The 22,376-nt window shown below is 32.8% G+C and overlaps 3 protein-coding genes across 4 annotated transcripts; 2 read left to right on the plus strand and 1 right to left on the minus strand.

The window, feature by feature from the left end:
• Window positions 1-2,849: 2,849 nt before the first annotated feature.
• On the plus strand, window positions 2,850-6,007 carry LOC100261535 (7-deoxyloganetin glucosyltransferase). The gene is made up of 2 exons (XM_002271332.4): window positions 2,850-3,476; window positions 4,851-6,007. The coding sequence occupies exons 1-2, from the start codon at window positions 2,960-2,962 to the stop codon at window positions 5,783-5,785; spliced, it is 1,452 nt and encodes a 483-aa protein (XP_002271368.1). The 5' UTR covers window positions 2,850-2,959; the 3' UTR covers window positions 5,786-6,007.
• Window positions 6,008-7,747: 1,740 nt separating this feature from the next.
• LOC104878957 (serine/threonine-protein kinase BLUS1) lies at window positions 7,748-8,785 on the minus strand. Its single transcript, XM_010649948.1, has one exon. The coding sequence runs from the start codon at window positions 8,783-8,785 to the stop codon at window positions 7,748-7,750; it is 1,038 nt and encodes a 345-aa protein (XP_010648250.1).
• A 5,985-nt stretch (window positions 8,786-14,770) lies between these two features.
• Window positions 14,771-22,093, plus strand: LOC100258171 (uncharacterized). Of its 2 annotated transcripts, none has more exons than XM_010649879.3 (14): window positions 14,771-15,217; window positions 16,803-18,547; window positions 18,678-18,747; window positions 18,896-18,952; window positions 19,046-19,114; window positions 19,204-19,295; window positions 19,394-19,457; window positions 19,546-19,598; window positions 19,736-19,799; window positions 19,888-19,979; window positions 20,079-20,142; window positions 20,231-20,316; window positions 20,724-20,790; window positions 21,862-22,093. In XM_010649879.3, the coding sequence occupies exons 1-13, from the start codon at window positions 14,953-14,955 to the stop codon at window positions 20,730-20,732; spliced, it is 2,730 nt and encodes a 909-aa protein (XP_010648181.1). In that variant the 5' UTR covers window positions 14,771-14,952; the 3' UTR covers window positions 20,733-20,790; window positions 21,862-22,093. The 2 variants fall into 2 exon arrangements, with proteins under 2 accessions (XP_010648181.1, XP_010648180.1); XM_010649878.3 differs by having other exon boundaries at window positions 14,773-15,217; window positions 18,860-18,952.
• Window positions 22,094-22,376: the final 283 nt, after the last annotated feature.

Here is a 22,376-nt window from a genome sequence, read left to right on the forward strand (position 1 = left end):
AGTTGTTTTTAATCTCTTGATAGCTCCTTGGATTCAAATCTATCATAGCTTGTAGATTGAAATATCTTCAAGTCTAGGAAAAATGTGTTTTTATACACACGTATGAAAAAAAACCACAAAATAGTAACCCCAATTTATAAAATATAAAATTTAAACAATAATTTAAAAATAATTAGTATTTCATACACTTTTTAATCAAATGTATTATCTTTGATCCTTCATATATTATATTTTCATGATATAAGTACTATATTTGATAATATCAAATACTACTTTTAAAGTGTATGAAATTTGAATTATTTTTAAAGATGATTCTTATTTTGTAATTATTTTTACATGGGCATGGAATACACTTTTTCCTTTATAAAATCAAGCTCTCCTTTCGGCGTTGGTTTTCAAGAGCAAAAAACTTGGACTCTAGCTAATTTGTTAATTCAAAATTCAATAGTGGAATCTTCTACCATCTTTTGAAACATAGAGTAGTTGTGTGAGGGCAGGGAATTACTTTAAGTTAGTTATATAGGTAACATACTTTTGAACAAAGACACCCACCTAGTTGGCTAAAGCGTTTGGGAACAACTTATAATTTGAGACATTATGATGGACTCAACTTAATTTCATTTAATGGGTTAGTTTACAATGGTGCACTTTAGGCATATCAATATCAACTGTCTACATTTCAAGTAGGCAAATAAGTTGTCTAAGCTCTATGAAACTCTTTTGGTTGTTAGACTTGAACTGCATGGCTACATAGAAAGTCTACAGTTGATGAGGGTTAATTGGTTACTAAATATGTGGTGCACCCAAAGGATATCAGGGGCACGTACCAATGTCAATTGGAACTACTCTTATTTCATGCTATAAGAGGAAAAAGCAAAAGAAAGGGGGGACTCTTTTTTTGGTCCCTTCTACAGTACTTTCCTTAATATTTTTCAAGAATCCAATGTTACTTAAGGAAAGATCCAAAAAAAGGTTTCAAAGAAATGGCCTTGCAAAGAATAAATTCTGATAAGGATAAAGTTATTTGTAAGGCATGACATAAGAGAAAAGTTAGGACTTGCCCCAAGAATAAATATTTACATTTGAAAATCAAGCTAGCTATAGATAGAAGTGGCCCCGTCATGAACATATTTTTGTGATGCTTTGACTCATTAAATGAAAGGGAAATTTATGTGGTGACCAAAAATCTAATAACAAAAAAACAAGAACTTGACTAAAATAGAAAAAGATTTTAACTACCCTAATAAACATCCAAAAGTAATTGAAACCCACGTGAACCTCACTAATTATTTTATATTTTATTAGAAATTAGCTTATGTGATTAAAAAGTTATAAAGAAATTTTGTAGTATATTTTAAAAGTAGAAAACAAATAAAATAAAATAAAAATATTAGAAATGACTTACTTTTTAATAAGCTAATTATGAGTATAATGGGCTTTCATAGCTCATCATTTTTCCTTTTTATCATAAAATAGTAAAATAATAGATGATTGGATATAATTAATAGCTATTAATTATAATAGATTTTTTTAACATCTTATTATTAAAGGGAGGAATAAAAGAGCACATGAAATGACAAGACATGAAAAGACGATAATAAAGATAATGCACAAAATAATGATAAGAATCTATGGTAATCTCACCACATTAAAAGCTAATTTTAGAGAAAGACAAAGTTTGTCTATTGGTAATCTCACCACATTAAAAGCTAATTTTAGAGAAAGACAAAGTTTGTCTATTTACATGACTTATAATAGAGGTATGAAACATATATATATCTATATATATATATATATATATTTGGTCATTATGCTTTCTAAATCACCTTATCATTCTTTTAACCAAATCATAGAATATTTTCAAAAATATAACCAATCACTCATTACCAAAAAAGAGGAGAGAAATTTTTTTAAAATATGCATCGATTTGTATTTGGATAACATTATTATAATTGAAATACTTGAGGAGAGATGACTTTTAATTTAAGGGGAAGAGGTTTCACCTTTTCTACACATTAAAATTCTCAAAGAAAATAAAAATGACTAATTTGATATTTTTATCAAATATTTGTCAAATGAGGTATTAGTCATATTTCAAAACAAGTTAGATGTTCATATTCATTCATACTCCACTTTGGGGGCACATTAAGAAAAAGAATAAATGATGATACAAAATGGCAGGACATGAAATGAGAGGATACATAATACAAAAACATGAAAGACAATAAAGATAATACACAAAATAATTATAAGAATCTACTTTGATCAATATTTTCATAAATCAAGGACAATTAAATATTAATAATATTTTGGTTAATTTTGGAATATTTATTATTTCTTTTTTTATATAATTCACAATGCATTTCTATATAAATTTTTAAACAAAATGATAAAATTCATCACTTTTTTTTTTTTTTTTTTTGGTCAAATTATCAGACTTTTACTTGTAACCACTTATCACCTAAAAAGTCAAAATATTTGTAGAAGTATAGCACCAGATCTTTTACAGTAATTAATCCATATAAGAAACCAGAGAATTTTTGCCTTTTTATTTGGTACCATTTATTTGTATCAGTCCTTTTTTCGTTTTTCATTTTTTTTTCACTTTCATTTAATAATTTTTTTTAACTAGTCATATCAAAAAGTAAGATCTAATGTGGATACATAAACCTAAAATTTTATTTTTGGAATGGCGACTATAACCCGACACCATGAGCCATGGCTAGTTCTTACTTATTCTCGAACTCTCCTTTCTGAAAAGGGTAAACAATAGCTTAAATAGTTGAAGCTTGGAAAAAGGAACATGGGAGGGAAATTAAAACCAATTTTGAAGTCCTCAAATATGATAAATCTTGGTGGATTTTTTTATTCCTTCTTTTTTAAGAATACAAATGAAATAAGTACACCATCTCAAGGTCATGTGATTAAACCCACATGAGAGAGAGAGAGAGAGAGAGAGATGGCTTCAATCAGAGCTTCTGATAAACCTCATGCTGTGTGCATCCCATACCCATCTCAAGGCCATGTAAACCCACTGCTGCAGATGGCAAAACTGCTTCACAGCAGAGGCTTTTTCATCACTTTTGTCAACACTGAGCACAACCACAAGCGTTTGCTCAGGTCTAAAGGCCCCAACTATCTTGATGGCTTCCCTGATTTTCGCTTTGAGACTATCCCAGATGGCCTCCCACCAAGCGATGCTGATATCACCCAACCCACCGCTTCTGTCTGTGAATCCACCTCCAAGAACAGCTTGGCGCCCTTTTGCAACCTCATCTCTAAACTCAATGATCCTTCCTCCTCTGCTGGCCCGCCTGTGACCTGTATTGTGTCTGATGGTGTCATGTCCTTCACTCTTGATGCTGCTGAGAAGTTTGGAGTGCCTGAAGTGCTGTTTTGGACGACAAGCGCATGTGGGTTTCTGGGGTATAGGCACTACAGAGACCTCCTTCAAAGAGGTCTTATACCACTCAAAGGTATCGTTTATCTCTATCTGAGGCTGAGGTTGCATTTCGGTTCGGTCTTATCCAATAATCCAATAGCTCAGGTTTCAAAAATGGAACGGCCGGTCCAATCTATCGGGGTCTGTCCGGTCCGGTTGGATCAATTAGACCGTTCATGGGTTGGACTGTTTCTGAACAGTAGCCGGTTCCCAAAAATTGTACAGTGAAGTTACAGCCTTTGGGTCAACCCTGCCAGCCATCAGTCCGTTTTCTTTCCATTTGATGCAAACTAGGTGGGAGGAGTCGACCTTGGATCTCAAGGATATCAAAATGATGGTCGATCCATTGGGCCATAAGAGTGATACATTATTAGCTACACTTGTAGAATAAAATATACAAAAATATTACTTTTTTTTTTCCAATTTTTTATTATTTAAAACCATTAAATAAACACAAATATTTACTAATATGTAATGTTATGCATGAAAAAATATAATAACATTTAAAATTTTAAATAATGTGTCACGCTATAATTAAGAGTACATTATGGTAGGATCGGTTTTTATAATGATAGAAAAATGAAAGACTCTGTCAAAGTTCTTTATAATTTTAAAATGTTATACACATGTTATTTAATAAAATTAAAAATATTAATATATTTATATTTATTCTTATCATTTAATTTGGTAATATCAAATATAAAAAATGAAATATTATTATTATTTTTAATTGTATATATTTTAGATTTTTATAATATATAAAATACATAATATAGCTTGTTGTTCCAGAACTTTTTTGATTTAATGATTGATGAAAATAGTGATTGCAATTAACATTAAAATAATAGGTTTTTTTTTCCATTTTTTTTTATTTCTTCATATATATATATATATATATATATATATATATATATATTTAATTTCTTATTTTTGGGACCATTTTGTTGTACTTGTCTTCACGGGTCCTGATTTAGGTATAAACAAAACATTGAGATTGGAAGTTCAGTGTCATCTTATCATAAAGTTTTCTTAAAAAAAGAAAGGTTTTTTTTTTTAGTTTTTTTTTATTTCTTCATATATATATATATATATATTTAATTTCTTATTTTTGGGACCATTTTGTTGTACTTGTCTTCACGGGTCCTGATTTAGGTATAAACAAAACATTGAGATTGGAAGTTCAGTGTCATCTTATAATAAAGTTTTCCTAAAAAAAGAAAGATATCTGAAATTACCATGTATCTTGGTCAATGATTTCAAATATAGTGATTGAAAACTCTTCAACCTTCCATGGATTTCACCAAAATAGAAAAGTTTATGCTTATTCAAGTTTCTACGCCTGTAACATGAATTTGGGATCCAAATATCTTCCTCCAAACAATGCTTATATTCTTTGTGTGATTCACAGATGAAAGCTGTCTGACCAATGGGTACTTAGATACCATTGTTGATTCCATTCCTGGAATGATGAAAACCATCCGTCTGAGGGATTTTCCAGCTTTCTTCAAAACTACAGACCCCAACGATATCATGCTCAACTTCTTGATCGCGGAGGCAGAGAGAGCTAATAAAGCTTCTGCTATCATTTTGAACACTTTCGATGCATTGGAAAAAGATGTTTTGGATGCCCTCAGAGCCACCCTTCCGCCAGTTTACACCATCGGCCCTCTTCAGCATTTGGTTCATCAGATTTCCGACGACAAGTTGAAATTTTTTGGCTCAAGTTTGTGGAAAGAACAACCGGAATGTCTCCAATGGCTCGATTCCAAAGAACCCAACTCAGTAGTGTACGTGAATTTTGGGAGCGTGATTGTGATGACACCCCAACAGCTCACAGAGTTAGCTTGGGGACTAGCTAATAGCAACAAGCCTTTTCTATGGATCATAAGGCCTGATCTGGTGCCAGGGGACTCAGCGCCTTTGCCACCCGAGTTTGTAACTGAAACAAGAGATAGAGGCCTGTTAGCAAGCTGGTGTCCGCAAGAACAAGTCCTGAAGCACCCGGCGGTAGGAGGGTTTGTAACACATAGCGGTTGGAACTCCACAAGCGAAGGCATATGTGGAGGAGTGCCGCTGATTTGCATGCCATTCAGGGCCGAGCAACCGACCAATTGTCGCTATTGTTGCAGTGAATGGGGCATAGGGATGGAGATTGATGGTAATGTGAAGAGAGACAAGGTGGAAAAGCTTGTGAGAGAGCTGATGGATGGAGAGAATGGTAAGAAGATGAAGAAGAAGGCCATGGAATGGAAGAAGTTGGCAGAAGAAGCCATTATGCCTGGTGGGTCTTCTTACAACAACTTCAACAAACTGTTGAGTGATGTGCTGTTGTCAAAGAAGTAGACTGATGAACACACTGGAGCTTGCTTTTTAATGGATGTATTCAATTCTTTTAAGTACCAAACTATTTTCCGACAATGACCCTTTTTTTCTTATATATATATAAATGTGGGTCTTCTGATTTAATGTGTGCATTCAGCTTTTGTTGGAAAGCATTCATGTAGATTGTATCAATTTTATGAATGATTTGTGGGATGTTAATTGCATGATATATCTTAAAGTCTACTCGTTATAGCTTCAATTGGTTGGCATTTTTCGGGGTTCAAAATTTGTTTGATGGTATTAAAAACATAAATTTATAAAAATATATAACTTTATATTACAAATTGGTAATTATATTAGCAAACATTATTCCACTTATAGAATTCAAAAATAGTTTCTATTAGATAGACTTTAACTTTATATAAAAGGAAACTATTATTGTGGGGAAATTTTTTCAACTATAGGCCTACATATTAACATTAATTGTATGTGTATGGTGTGCGCGCATACCCACAAATAAAATAGAGTACATGTATAATGCGGTTATGGTTCCAATCTAAACGGAACATATTACTATTTTACTCACATCTTATTATTGAGTGAAGTTCAAATTCTCTACATTACACTGTTTTAGACGTGGAAAATTGAAAACCCCACTATTACACTCATGGATACATGTATGTCTTCCTATTAATTTTCTTGAGGATTTAGTAGGGGATTCTAACATGGTGAATAAAGGTTTTATCATTTATTAATTTTCTAACAATGGGCATTAGAGCCACTCATGTTGAATCATTCAAGTTTTTATTTATTTATTTATTTTTTAAAGGTGATTCTTGGTGGGTGGAGGCCGGCCATGAGTATGATTTCTAGTCTTCCACCCTTCTAGTGATGCTTTTTTATGTTGCAAGTTTTTTTTTTTCTATAATTTATCCCGAAAAATCAAAGTGTTTTGTGCAACAAGGAATTTTTTCTATAAATTTTTCCCATAAAATTTAAATGTGTTAAAAAATTTTCTCGAAAAATCTAAGTGTTTCTAGTAATAAAGATTTTTTTCATATTTTTTTTTATAGAAAATCTAGGTTTTTTTTTTATAGAATTGTTGGGGTACGGAAGAGGTGGTTGCATGATAATGGTGTATAATCTAGCCATTATCTATTCTACATTATCATTTGATAAGTTATGGATACAAAATTTGTTATTAGGTCAAGTGATGGGTTTGGGTTTTTGGGTAATTGGGTAGGGGTGAGGTTTGAGCAACATAGTTTGAATTTGACCGACACGATTTGATTTTGACCAAGTCGATTTGACTTTGACCGGCCTAATTTGACCAACCCGCTTTGACTTTGGCTGACACGGTTTGATAAAAGAAAAAAAAATTATTTCTTTACATAATTAAAATCCAATGTTTCAATATAAATTAAATTGAAGTTATACGTCGCCAAAGTCACCTCTATTATATGGATTTATTTATCTTGAAATATGTGGATTTTGTTAAGGAATTGCATGCTTGAAGACATTTTTCTTTGCATGTTTGAAGGCTCCAATACCATGTAAACCTTTTGGATTTTGATGAAATGGGTTGTACATCTTTATTAAAAATAATACAAACTGAGCGGAGATGGGAATCCATGAGAAGTTCAAAAAATAGTAATCTATGAACTACTCTGTATTAATTAACTAATCAAAGATATAACACCACGCCAAAGGATTGTAAAAAATAACAAGTATAGCTAAGGCACATGTGAAGAGAATTTTCAAATTTCTCTCTAATAAACTTAATAGCCTTCCACACCAATTTTAGGCTCAAAAGAAAATTAAATAAATGACGAAGAACTGAATGCATGGAACTCCATTCTGCTTCAATGTCATCAAACAAGACAATTCGACTCGACTCAGAGATACTAACCCAAGAGAAGATGCTGATCTAAACTTCAAATGAATGATAATATTTTTGCTCTGATCAAAACACATTAGTGTCATTCATGATCTTCGTACCTCCAAATTTCTTCCATTCTGTTGTTCTGGTGGCTTTACCATATTTGAAAAGTAACAAACATCCTGACAGTTACCGAAGAATCTATGCCTTAGCAGCTGGTCTGGCTGTGGCCGTCTTGATGGGTTTGGATCTAGGCATAGGGCCACCAAATGCTTAAAAGATTTGGAGAACTTTTGGTCTTCCATTGGGTAATTTCCTCTCAAATTCTTGACCATGGCAACCATACTGTTATGATTGGCTACTCTTAGTCCATATCCCAGCTGCAATGCAGTGATGCCAACAAGCCATACGTCAGCCTTGCTAGTGTAATTCAGACTGGCCTCGGGTGCTGGCCACATACAGTGAGGCATGGCATAAGAGGGTCCATGACCAAGGAAGTTGGTATTTTGTTCGTAGAGGGATGCTGCAAAGGCGAGCTTTATAGCTGGCGTATATGGGCAAAGAAAGATGTACCTGGCGTCCACATTTTTATGAAGCTGGCCCATCCGATGGATATATGATAAGCCCTTTAGGGTTTCTCTGAGAGCTATGCGGACGCATTCTTCGGGAAAACCCTCTGGGAAGCGAGAAGATATAATGGATTGAAGGGAACCCCAAGCCATGAAAGGCATCACGACATAAAGATTATCACCGACAGCGAATTCGGTTTTGATTCGGATTATGTTGGGGTGAGGATGACCAGCAAGAAAGGCACTGTGTTGGAGTTCTTGCTTCAGCTTCTGTATCTCAGTTGTTTGTTTGGCCTTGAAGACTTTGATGGCTACAAAGGTTTCGTAATCAGGCAAAGCTTCCAAAGTCTCGAAGTCCGGATAGAAGGAAGCTTTATAGACGGTAGCTCCAGATGCAGCTCCAATGATATGGGTGGTCCAGTACTTGTTGGTCCAGTCCTGGTTTCCGGAGTTGGGTTCCATGATCACCATGCATGCTGGATCGCTTACAACATTTTTTGTTCTGCATAGTGTTCCAGTCTTGTCGATGCACAGCCACCACTTTTCTTCATCATTGCCACCTTCTTGGGCCATGTCTGTTGAGTGATTGATTTTCCAGAGAAAATCCAGTCTTTCGTTTTGATGGATTCAATCGATTTCTTTTTCTCAATGCGGTTGGATTTCTTTCTTTCAATGCGGATGCATGAGAAGGATTGTGATCTTTGAGTGGTTGATGGAGTTGGAGTCGGAGTCGAAGAAGTCATAAGGAAAGGGGTTTGTCTTTATCTCTTTGGAGGGGAAAAGCAGTTAAATCAATCTTCTTTTAGGATAACGCTGAAAATAATTTTTGTAGATAGGCTAAGATTTTATTTTGAAAAATTATTTTACTCGTCAAATCAGCAGATTTCTGATATCAATTAATATTTCTATTAAAAAAAATATCTACATTATCCAACAAATTTTGAATGTTGATAGGAGCCAAGTTGTTAAGATTGTTGCAACAAGATCATTTGAATTCAATGAAATAAAAGTGGTTGTCAAGGTTGAGTTTATTGGAGAATCATTTGAATCTTCCATGGTTTGTGGAGTTACTTATGATGTGGACGTTCTCTAACATGCCTACCTAATCTATGTCTGTGAAGGCACTCACACAAAGCTATTGGTGACAATTAAGAAGAGATGGATTGTGTATTTTAAGTAGCACAAGATCAACTTGGTTGTAAGAAATATATTTATAAAGATATTATTTTTTCTCTCTTAAATCAAGTTTCATCTCACTGATTTTTATTAATTAAAATTTTAATGAAGTAATCTTAACAAATTATATTATTCTTCTTTCACTAATTTTTCTTAATAATAAAGTTTTAACCTGGCATGTTCTAAGAACGAGTGACATCTAATATTACAAATATATTTAAAAATTTTGTGGATATTTTTTTTTATGTTACAACTTTCTCATGTAACAATAAATATTGGAATTATACATATTATTCAAATATTTATTATTTTAATGATCTCAATTTAAAATATAGTTTTTGGAATAACATTGTTGCAAAAAGTTTATCATTCTTTTTCTCTAAATTTCTATTTGAATTATTATTATTATTATTATTTGGTGTTCTCTTCCTTTACAACAATATGTGGATCTATAATATTTTTTTTTTCCAAAATTTTAAATAAATATTTAAATAAAAAATGAATAATCATGATTGATGGACATGCTGTCCTTTTACTGAACCAACACCAGTCAATAATGCTTCACATATCAACATAAAAAATAGTTGTAACTTCTTCTTGCCATATATATATATATATATATATATATATATATATATATATATATATATATATATATTTATTTATTTATTTATTTATTTATTTTAAAAATAATAAAACGAAGTTATTCAAACTAAATTTTAGTTAGTTTACAATTTTTATTTTATTTTTTCTAACTATATTTTTTGCCTTATCTTTTTCCTTCCTGTTCTTTCCCTCACAACTTCAAGATCCAAAGAGTATCAATCTGTTGAGATATTAGGAATGCTTTCCTTATATCATTAAATGTTGAGATATTAGGAATGTTTAGATATTATGAAAGTTTGGATATTAGAAATGTTGATATAGGAAAGTTGAGATATTATGATATTAGTTGTTCTTTTCTTATATCATTCTTTCCCATTCTTATAATGGTGATTACCCTCTATATATACTCTGTACATGAACGAATGAAAAAATGAATAAAAAAAACTACCATTTATCAATTTGAATATGGTATCAGAGTCATGGAACTGAAATCTTGGATATTTTGTCGTTATGGTAGTCCGACAACGATCAACCATCCTAAGACAAGCCCTAATATTAATAAGTCAACCTTCAAATGCACTCACTGCATCCAGACTGATCCACCAGTCTGGATATCCCACAATTTCAAAGCAACGACTCTTGGTATGATCAGGAAAACAATGAGGAACCGAGGGTTTGAACCATGGACCTTTAGATCATGTTTAGGCTATCACCACTTTGTTATTAATAATAATAATTGTGATCAACGGAAAAAGGATTCCAAGAAAACCTCAACTGTAACTGTTGCCGAAATAAAAACAGAGGCTAATGTTGCTGAGAAAGCCTCTGCATTGGTAGCCGCTACAGATTATGGTGGTAAGTTTTTAAATACTTCTACACCTGTTATTAATAGTGCATGGATAATTTATTTTGGTGCTACAAATCATATGACTTTTGATTCTAGACAAGTTTCACCCCTTAGACCTTCCTCACAAAAAATTGTTTCCACAGCCAATGGTAGCACAACCCCAGTCATTAAGGAAGGATCCTTAACTCTTACTGATACTTTGAATTTGGATTTTTTTTAGTTGTTCCATCTTTAGATTACAATTTTTTGTTAGTTTCTCAAATCACTGCAACCTTATCTTGTATAATCATTTTTTAGCCTGAATTTTGTGTTATTAAGGACATCCAAACAAGACAGACGATTGGTTGTGGTATTAAGTGAGGAAAACTCTATTACTTGGACTTGCAGTCAAAGGATTCAAATAAGTTGTAACAAGCCTTAATGACAGATGGATTTGAGGGGGAGAAGAAAAATTCTGAAATTTGGTTGTGGCATCGACGTCTGGGACATGCTTCCTTTGGTCATTTAAAAAAATTGTTTCCTAGTTTGTTTGCAAAGAGTGATATTTCTGGTTTCCGTTGTCATATTTGTGAATTGGCTAAAAGTCATCGTGCTTCGTTTCCGTTAATTTTGAATAAAAGTCTGCTTCCTTTTATGGTTATACATTCTGATGTTTGGGGCTCATCTAAAATCCCAACTTTGAGTGGCTCACGTTGGTTTGTTACTTTTATTGATGATTGTACCAGAATGCCCTGGTTATGCTTGATGAAGACCAAAGATGAAGTGAACTTGTTGTTTCAAAATTTTCATAAAATGATTGAAACTCGGTACAATGCAAAGGTTCAGGTTCTGCGTAGCGATAATGGTGGAGAATATCAGAGTTCTGATCTTCAAAAGTATTTGGAAGGACATGACATCATTCATCAGACTACTTGTTCCAATACACCCCAACAAAATGGAGTCGTTGAACGGAAAAATCGACACTTGTTAGAGGTTGTTCGTGCTTCCTTGATAGCAGCAAAAATACTAATATCTTATTGGGGAGAAGCAATCACATATGTCGCGTACTTGATCAATCGGGTACCTTCCAGCTTAATTGACTTCCAAACACCTCTCCAAGCTCTTACTAATGTCATAGTTGCCACAACCGTCACTACCTCCTCGTGTTTTTGGTTGCGTGGCATTTGTGCATATACACAAACACCAACGCACTAAGTTAACTTCTCGTGCATTGCAATGTGTGTTTATTGGATATGCATTGCACAAAAAGGGATATCGATATTACCATCCTCCAACTCAACGAATGTTTATTACAATGGATGTGGTGTTTTATGAAGATTCGATGTATTTTTCATCTGATTCTGAACTTCAGGGGGAGTACCACAAGGAAATTCAGACTTTCAGTTATGATTATCATATCTCTAAGGAGGATGAATTTGAACCATCTAAACAATTTGGGTCCGAATATGCCTTCATTGAAATACCAAACCAATCGTCGTCTGTTGAGGGTGTTCTTAATTTGGAACCTGATCCATTCATGAAATGGTTACCACATTGTCATAATAGAGGTATTCCTAAACCCACATATGAACCTGAATTGTCTACCAAAGTCAAATATCCCATGAGCAACTATGTGTCTAACCATCGTTTGTCTGAATCAAATAAGTCATTTGTAAATCAATTATCTACTATAGCTATTCCTAACAGCGTAGAGGAAGTCTTAGCTGATCAAAAGTGGAAAGCAGTCATGAATGAAGAGATGAAATCATTGCAGAAGAATGAAACATGGGAACTCGTAGAATATCCACCAGGAAAAAAGCCAGTTGGGTGTCATTGGATCTATATTGTGAAGTACAAGGCAGATGGTAATATTGAACAATTTAAAGCAAGACTGGTAGCAAAAGGGTACACTCAAACTTATGGAAATGACTACACAGACATATTTGTACCTATAACTAAGATCAACACAGTTCGAGTATTACTATCTTTAGCTGCAAACCTGGATTGGCCATTACAACAGTTCGAAGTGAAAAATGTCTTTCTGCATGGCGAGTTATCTGAAGAAATATATATGAATCTTCCACCAAGATGCATGGTGTCAGAAAAGCAATGTCAGAAGATGTGCAAATTGAAGAAGTCATTGTATGGGTTGAAGCAATCCCTGAGAGCATGGTTTGGAAGGTTCACAAAGTCAATGAGAGCTTTTGGCTATCATCAAAGTAACTCAGATCACACTTTGTTCCTAAAAAAACAACATAGTAAGATTACGGCATTCATCGTATATGTGGATGACATGGTAGTTACAGGAAATGATCCTAAAGAAAGAAAAGCTCTGCAGAATTATCTATCTAGAGAATTCGAAATGAAAGATTTAGGTCCTCTGAAATACTTTCTTGGGATTGAAGTCTCTCGATCAAGTGAAGGAATTTTTTTGTCTTAAAAAAAGTATGTCTTAGATCTTTTACAGTAGACTGGAATGTCGAGATGTCAACCTGTTAATACACCAATAGAATAAGGTCTGAAATTGTGTGTTGAGTCTAATCAAGTATCAACCGATAAGGGAAGATACCAGGGACTTGTGGGGAGATTAATGTACTTAGCTCATACAAGACCAGATCTTGCTTATGCATTGAGTGTAGTGATCAGTCAATACATGCATAATCCTCAATAGCAACATATGAATGCAGTCATGCGTATTTTGAGGTATTTGAAGAATGCTCTTGGGAAGGGAATTTTGTTCGCTAAAAATGTTGATCATCAGAGTATAGAAGTATATATTGATGCTGATTGGGTCAATACAGTGGATGATAGGCGATCTACATCTAGTTACTTTACATTTGTAGGTGGTAATCTTGTGACATGGAAAAGTAAGAAGCAGAATGTCATCGCTCGTTCAAGTGCAGAAGCAGAATTTAGAGATATGACTCTTGGACTTTGTGAGACATTATGGCTAAGACTCCTCTTACAGGATTTAGGTTACCTATCTAGACAACCAATCCGATTGTTTTATGACAATAAAGACGCATATGACATTGCTCATAATCCAGTATAACATGATCGTACAAAGCATGTCGAGGTGGATAGATTCTTCATTAAGGAAAAATTGGATGATAAGATTGTGTAATTGCCTAAGATTCGATCAGAAGATCAATTGGCCGATATCCTCACCAAAGCTGTCTCAAGTCAAGTGTTCTCAGAATTTTTAGACAAATTGGGCATGTGTGACATCTATGCACCAACTTGAGGGGGAGTGTTGAGATATTAGGAATGTTTTCCTTATATCATTCAGTGTTGAAATATTATGAATGTTTAGATATTAGGAAAGTTGAGATATTAGGATATTAGTTGTTCTTTCCTTATATCATTCTTTCCTTGTATCATTCTTTCCCATTCTTAGAATGATAATTACCCTCTATATATATTCTGTACATGAACGAATGAAAAAATGAATAAAAAAAAACTACCATTTATCAATTTGAAGACAATCAACCATCTAAAGCCGGGTTTATACCATAAAGATTTTAAGCATTACTCATCAATCAAGTAAGCTTTCAAATAATTAAAATCTTACTTTTCAATTTTCTAATTGAGAAATTAAACTTTATGAAAAGAAAAAAAAAAGTATGTTCTAGTGTAGAATCTTGGAAAAAATAAAAAGAACAAAATCATTTAAAAATAATTAATTTTATTGTAATGGGGGTTACAAATTTTCAATTTCAGAGAATGATATTATTCTAAAGCACTTTTGCCCCACACATCAAGCACAGCATGGAAAGAGGAAAAGAATACTTGCATCTGGCTTAGAAGCTATGCCTTCCTCACATTCTCCATTTCTCTTTTTCTTTTCTTCCAAACGGTGACTTTGCCTTTATTATCTTTATAAATCTCCCCCGCTGAGAATCTATGCCTTCCTCACATTCTCCATTTCTCTTTTTCATTTCTTGCAAGCGGTGACTTTGGCTTTACTATCTTTATAAATCTCATCACATTACCCTCTTCAAAAAAAAAAAAACCTGCCTCTGGCTTTCTCCTAAATCGTTTCTGTCCTTCTTCGTCCAATCTATTTTGGTCTTCTACTCTCAATCTATTTTCGTCAGCCTTGCTTCCTTTGGTTTGTCTTTCAGTCTCCACAATGACTACACGAAGAACACTTGAAAAAACCGTGTCGCATGTGCTTGAACTTGTTGATAAAGTCAGCAAGAAACCTGTGGATCCCGACAAGAAACCTGTGAACCCTATCTATGACGAAATAAAAAAGTGGTTCGAAGAAAACAAAGACTTGTTTCCTAAACTGAAGCACTTTGAGGACGAGCTGAAGAGCAAGATTGCCGAACTTGAACAAGCTATCGACAATGCTGTATATGATGATGGCAAGCGAGATGCTGAAATTGTTCAAGGTATTTTCAATGCTACATATCACTATAACTAATATCACTCTTTGCCACGAAAGTCTTTGCCATAGATAAATAATAATTTGTCACTATTAGTGCATTGTATTAGAAAGTCATGATCTTTGAATCTTCTTGGTGATGCAAAAACAAAAAAAAAAGACAAAAAAAAAAACTTGAAATTTCATTGAATAATTATATTTATGAAAAAATCATCACCAAGATAATTATTTATGATGAAAATAATACAATAGTACTTATTGTTCATCACCAAGATAGAAAATAACAAAATTTTGTCAATAGGTCCTAATATTTTGTCATGATTTTTTTTTATATATAATTTTTATGATGAAAGTTTTCATCACAAAATAAGTTTCTTTAATAATGAATCTAATTTTGTGGCAAAAAGATTTTTTTTTTTTTAATAAAAATGTATTGTTCATCATTTTCAAATGTTTTATAAAATTTGGGTTCATTTCTAAATTCTAGATGACACCTCTCATACATATCGCAAAGTCCATAGGGAAGATATTTTAGCCTTTAATAATTATAGTATTAACTTGCAATTTTTGTGATTCAAAATCATAACCTTTTACTATGAAAACATTTCTTTTTGTCATCTCATCTACAAATGAATTAATTTTAAAAAATGTATATTATACTTTTAATTGATTTGACCGTTATAATTACTGATCTCGAATTAGGATTATTTTTCACAATTATATCAATGAAATAATAAAAGATTAAGAAAAAAAATTAAAGATTTCAAGTCATACTTCATAAAATTATAAATTCTTATTTACATACAAATATTATTATCTTTAAAAAATACTAAAGAAAAAAATTATATTTTAAAATAAAATTATTTATAAAAGAATGAGAAATCAACTTTAAATCTTTCTAAGTTTTATATTTTATGTGTGCAAAATAACAAATATTATTGTGATTATATTTATTCATTATCAAATATATATTGAATTTTTTTTTTTTTTATGATTAACTATCATATGATATAATAGGAAATACATATTTATGTGTTCCTCGCCATATATATATAAGCACACCCAAAAATAATTTGTCATATTAAAATATTTTTTATAAAACATGAGTATTACTATTTTTGTCACTAGCCACCGGCGTTAAAATTAAATAAATGCTTTGATGATAAAGCAATTGTTACAAAAGAGTGAGTGATTTTCTAATTTAAAATTTCTTTTTTTTGTAATACATTAGTCTTGTAATAGATTAATAATTATAAATTGTAAATATATTTTTGAGAAAATCATTTAGAAATTGAAAATTAGTAACAATTAATTTCATTACAAATATGTGTATTTCATGAAAATTATTTATCATTGAAAATTTAAAATTAATAACAAATAATTTCATTATAAATATATGTATTTTTTTCATTAAAAAAAAAAATCCCCCATATAGCAGGATTGGCAAATTTTAGTGACAAAAAGTAATTTTGTAAGAGCAAAATTCATAATTAATGACAAAATTTTAGTCTTAAACAAAAAAAAATTGTTTCTAAATCTCACATTTGTTGTATTGCATGGTGGTGGCTTCCGGGATGTTGAACCTAAACAAGGCATCGATAAATGCTTGCGGAGCATAAAAGATTTGATTTCCGAAATCAACCTTGATAAGTACGAAGTGCCGCAACCGCGGAAAGAAGAAGCTCAATCTGATGGGAGGAAAATGTCTGATGAATGGTTAGCTTTAGGCATCGAGGAGAGTATTCTTGAATCCCCAGCAATGACTACTCTCGAGCTTAGCTACACTATTCTTGATCTTCCGCTGAAGATGTGTTTGCTATGCTTTGCAATTTTTCCAGAAAAAGCCATCATCATGAAGAGGCAACTGATTTACTGGTGGATCGGGGAGGGCTTTGTCAGGAAGACCAAGGAGAAAACTGCAGAGGAAATGGGAGAAGAATACTTCCAAAAGCTGATAGACATGGGCTTGATATATCCAAAATACAAGAAAGCTAAGCAGTACAAGAAAGCTAAGCAGGATAAAAAAGAAAGTCCAGAAAGTCCAGAAAGCCCAGAAAGCCCAGAAAGTCCAGAAAGTCCAGTCGTGGACAGCTGCACAATGCACCCTTGGATTCGGCGTATGGTGATCACAGTCGCTAAAAAGGCCGAGTTCTTTGATCTGGATAGGAGAGGGGCACCAACTGCTGTTTCTTCTCAATCACGCCGCATATGCTTTGCAAAGGATTTGGAGATCAATCAAACGGTAACTCCCCCAAATACAGATGAATCGGAAGATCAGCAGACCTCTTTACCTTGGTTCAATAGAGATCAGAAATATCAGCTGCCCTTTGTAACTTTGTTCAATATAGATCAGAAATATGTGGATATTAAAGAGGAGTGGTTTTCCAAGTTGAATAGGGTTTCAGTTCTTCAACTGGGGAGGTGGCAGCATGCTGCAGATCATCATATCGAAGTGGAAAACCAAGATTTCTTGAAACACTTGGGGGCTTTGACGCACCTCAAGTATCTCAGCCTCCGAGGAATGTCAAGAATAACTGAGCTACCTTCTTCAGTTGTTGATCTTGTTCTCCTCCAAATCCTTGATCTCAGGGCATGTCACAATTTGGAGAGGTTGCCTCCGGATATCTCATCATTGAGGAAGCTCACACACTTGGATCTCTCAGAGTGTTACTTGCTCGAAAGCATGCCCAAGGGTCTTGACAAGTTATTTTCTCTGCAAGTGCTGAAAGGATTTGTGATAGAAACTTCAAGAAGAAGATCTGGCAAGCTGGTGGATCTTTCTCAGTTGAAGAAACTACGGAAGCTAAGCATATATATAGGAAGCCAAGATCTTGCTCAACAAGAAGAGCTTCATAGCTTGAAAGATATTCAAAATCTTCGGGTCCTAACAATAACATGGAAAGAAGTGGCAGAAGTAAAGCCAAAAGGTTCTGCACAGTCCGAGGAAGAAAATGAACGACATGCAGGGAAGTCCTTCTCATTCCCTTCAAAATTAGAGAAACTCGACCTTCGGTGCATCCCTTTTAAAAATCAACCAGAATGGTTGAAGCCTAGCCTCTTATTCAATTTAAAAAGTTTATATATCAGAGGAGGGAAACTCGATGGTTTGGCTACAGAAACAAATCAGAAGTGGAAGGTCAAGATTCTACGTCTGAAATATCTGAACGCCTTCCAGACGGACGATAAAATATTGTTGAAAGATTTTCCTGATCTGAAATATTTTGAGAAAATAAATACCTTGAAAGGGGACGAAGTTTGGGGAAAAGAATCTTATGAAGAAGATGAAAAGAGTGGAGAAAACAAAGCTAATGAGACAAAACAAGATACTCCAATTCAGGTTTTTTTTCCTTTTTTGTTTTTGTTTTTTCGCTTTTTTCAACTGTTCTATTAAGAAAAGAATTAGAAACAGCGGGAACAAAAACCTTAAGCTTACAAATTCTAGTTTCTCATTTGGTTTTTTCTTTCAGGGTGAGGAGAAGATGATCGGGGAGATGAAAGCGAGCCATATCCAAGAATCTAGCCAAATTCTGAAACAAGGTTGCAAGGCTTTTTATATATATTTTTCCTTCTGTTGTGTTGATTTAGGAGTTTTGCATTCTTCTGAACAAACTATTATTTTTTATTTTATTTTATTTTTATTGGCACTAAGATGATGACAAAGTGTTGAGCAATGCTGTAACTCCAGAAAGCGAAACCAAGCAAGGTTGTATCAGATGGATCAGATCATGTAGCACATGCTTCGGTATGATCATCTCTACCAGTGTGGAACATGAAAGAAACCATGAAATAAGACCTTAGCATTCATATTAATTTTGTTCTTGTATATTTCTTTTAGAACAAAACAGTGGAAAGGAGGAGGAAGAAGAAATGACAACAGAAAAATCTAGGGAACCTGTGAAAGGAGGTAGGCGGTTCTTATTCTTTTTTCTAAGGAGCTTTGTTTTACCAACAAATTTGATTATTGTACCTGGTTCTTTGATTTCTGAAACCTAGATAATAATCAAGTGCCAAACAAAATTGAGGATGAAAAAGCAAGCTCCAGCAAGGTATCAACAAATGAACCAAAGCCTACATCTACTAGTGTGGTAAGATTCTGTTCTCTATTTATGTTTTTTATAGGGTTCAAAGAAAAGGAAAAGAGAGAACATTACTTAAGTTTTGGCTCTTGGATTATTCTTTCTAGGGTAAGGAAGAGACCAAAGCAGATACCAAAGTTCAAGAAACCAAGACACTTGTGAAACAAGGAGGTAGATTTTCCATATTTTAGTTCCACTAGTATTATTTTCTATTGAAAAACACCTAACTAGTGTGCTTTCTTCGTTGTTTGGAGTAAAGATAATGATCAAGTTCCCAACAAAGTTGAGGGTGAAAAAGCAAACTCCAGCAAGGTATTAAAAAATGAACCAAATCCTACATCTACTAGTGTGATAAGATTCTGCTCTCTATTAATGCTTTTTATGGGGTTCAAAAAAAAGGAAAAGAGAGAACATTACTTAAGTTTGGGCTCTTGGATTATTCTTTCTAGGCTAAGGAAGAGACCAAAGCAGATACAAAAGTTCAAGAATCCAAGGGACCTATGAAACAAGGAGGTAGATTTTCCATATTTTAGTTCTACTAGTATTATTTTCTACTGAAAAAAAGCTAACTAGTGTTCTTTCTTGGTTGTTTGGAGTAAAGATAACGATCAAGTGCCAAACAAAGTTGAGGGTGAAAACCCAAGCACCAGCAAGGAATTGACGAATGAACCAAATCTTACATCTACTATTGTGGTAGGATTCTACTCTCTATTAATGTTTTTTTATAGGGTTCAAAGAAAAAGAAAAGAGAGAACATTTCTTAAGTTTTGGCTCTTGGATTATTCTTTCTAGCGCAAGGAAGAGACCAAAGCAGATAGCAAAGTTGAAGAATCCAAGGGACTTGTGAAACAAGGAGGTAGATTTTGCATATTTTAGTTCTACTAGTATTATTTTCTACTGAAAAAAGCCTAACTATGTCCTTTCTTGGTTGTTTTGGAGTAAAGATAATGATCAAGTGGTGAACAAAGCTGTGGAGGGAAGCACAAATAAGCTCATATCAGATAAATCTCGTCTTGTTTCTCCTATTATGGTAAAAGTTTATTTTATAGTATACAAATTTATTGAAAATAAGAAAGCAAAAATCAATCTTTATAAGGGTTTGTTTGATAATTGTTTTCAATTTTTTTTTTGTTAAGAGTGTTTTATGTAACAAATGAAAAATTGGAGAAGTTTAAGAAACTTTTGCATTATGTGTAAGTGTATAATAACTTGATAGGTAATAGGTGAAGCTAGTTTTATATTGAGTTCTTAATAAGATTTTTATTTTGGAAACAATTGACAACTATTTTCAAAAAAATGTTGTCAAAGATTATATTTTTAGAGCTGATTTTAGAAAAACTAAAACAACGTGGCCAAAAAGGCCGAGGTATCCTAATTTCTTCTAGTAGAAGTACATCTTTTTTGTTTTTGGAATTCACTCTTGACATCTTCTTGTAGAATGAATAGAGGAACAAGGGAGATTGTAAAGCTGAACTGACATAGGAGAGATTTGTGAAATAAGGAGGTATGTTTTTCCTTCTTTCATATTTTTTGTTTTACATCCATAAAATTTAGTTATTATTCTATGTTTTTTTTTTTTTCTTAAATTACTTCAATAAGGTGAACCTATATATAATTTGATATGTATGGTTTTTATTGTAAAAAAAATGATTTCATTTTTGTGTTTGGGTAAAATTGTAACCTAGGCTAAATCCCTAAGGAATACAACTTAGGGGTTTAGTGATTTTAAGGATCCTAAAATAGGAATGACAATGGGGCGGGCTTTTTCGAATATTCACCCGCCCCTAATGGAAAGGGTTTGGGATAAATATAAACGGGTTTAGGACGGGTTTGAGAAGTTCTTAGAAACCTGAGACAAGTTTGGGTATGACTTTGTCGTGACCCACCCCACCCCGCCTCAATTATATATAACTTTAATAAAAAATTATTTTAGTTTCTTTTTTCATTTTTTAATATAAATAAAGTATTACTTTTCAAAAAAATTAAATTATAAATATTAATAATATTTTTTATTTATAAATTATATTTATTTTTACTAAAATTTAAAACATAAAAAAAATTTTAAAAATTAAAAATAAAAAAAAAATTATTTTTTGGGGTGGGATGAGCATGGATTAAATGAGACAAGGTTGCAATGAGAGTGACTTGCCTCAAACCTGCCCTATTGCCATCCGTATCCCTCTCTTATGCATATTGTTTTGAGATTTCTCTAAAATTGCTAGAAAATTTTACCATTGAGTGAGGAATATATACACTAAGCAATCTAGATTTATTGAATACATGGTTTTTTTATGTAATCTCTTTTATACAATCTCTTAGAGTTCAATAACAAAATATTATTAAATACTGTAACATAAAAAATAAAAATTTCCTTCTCACCTATTTAATAATTTTTGAAAATATGAATGAGTTTATATTCATAAGCAATTGTAGGGCATGGGAATTTTTTCTTTATAATTTCCTATATTTGAAAATATGCACGAGTTTACATACGTATGCAATTGTTGGGAATGAGAATAGTCTATTTAGGATACTTGAAGTCTATTCAAAACTAACCCCAAGCTTTATTTTCCAGATTCATATCCACAAGACGTAATAAAGAACACTTGAAGTTTGGGAATTTTAAAGTCTACTTACTTTCTATTTGATGCAATAAGTTGGAGATGAAATACTTGTCAGGAATTTTTTTAACTTATATTATATTCTAACATGGTATCAAATTTGATATATTAATGAATTGATTGTACCGGTATGGGATTCTTGTATAAACAATCTTGTGTTATGGATGTATTTAGAATTTATTTGAATCATATTTGCCATATGATTTGTGTGGGGATTGTGCTCAAATAAAGAGGTCCAACATATATATATATATGAGCTTGAATATCAAACCTGGCGGAGGGATTATACAATCTGACAAGACAGAGTAGTCAGATGAGGATGTTACATCAAATAGTTGGATTCAAATTGAAGATTCTGTCTTCATGTTCCCCATTTACAAATTCTTTTCCATTTTTCATCATATGATTCCAAAGTATTTATAAATTTATGTGTTTAGGCTAAAAGTAGTATTGGATAATGTCTTTTGAT

Source organism: Vitis vinifera, chromosome 3, assembly GCF_030704535.1.
Source record: "Vitis vinifera cultivar Pinot Noir 40024 chromosome 3, ASM3070453v1".
Taxonomy (NCBI): domain Eukaryota; kingdom Viridiplantae; phylum Streptophyta; class Magnoliopsida; order Vitales; family Vitaceae; genus Vitis; species Vitis vinifera.

Coding starts and splice junctions, on each gene's coding strand:
- LOC100261535 (XM_002271332.4), top strand. CDS start 2,960: ATGGCTTCAATCAGAGCTTCTGATAAACCTCATGCTGTGTGCATCCCA. Junction 3,477..4,850: donor AGGTCTTATACCACTCAAAG/GTATCGTTTATC, acceptor TGTGATTCACAG/ATGAAAGCTGTCTGACCAAT.
- LOC104878957 (XM_010649948.1), bottom strand. CDS start 8,785: ATGGCCCAAGAAGGTGGCAATGATGAAGAAAAGTGGTGGCTGTGCATC.
- LOC100258171 (XM_010649878.3), top strand. CDS start 14,953: ATGACTACACGAAGAACACTTGAAAAAACCGTGTCGCATGTGCTTGAA. Junction 15,218..16,802: donor AGATGCTGAAATTGTTCAAG/GTATTTTCAATG, acceptor AACCTAAACAAG/GCATCGATAAATGCTTGCGG. Junction 18,548..18,677: donor AACAAGATACTCCAATTCAG/GTTTTTTTTCCT, acceptor TTTTTCTTTCAG/GGTGAGGAGAAGATGATCGG.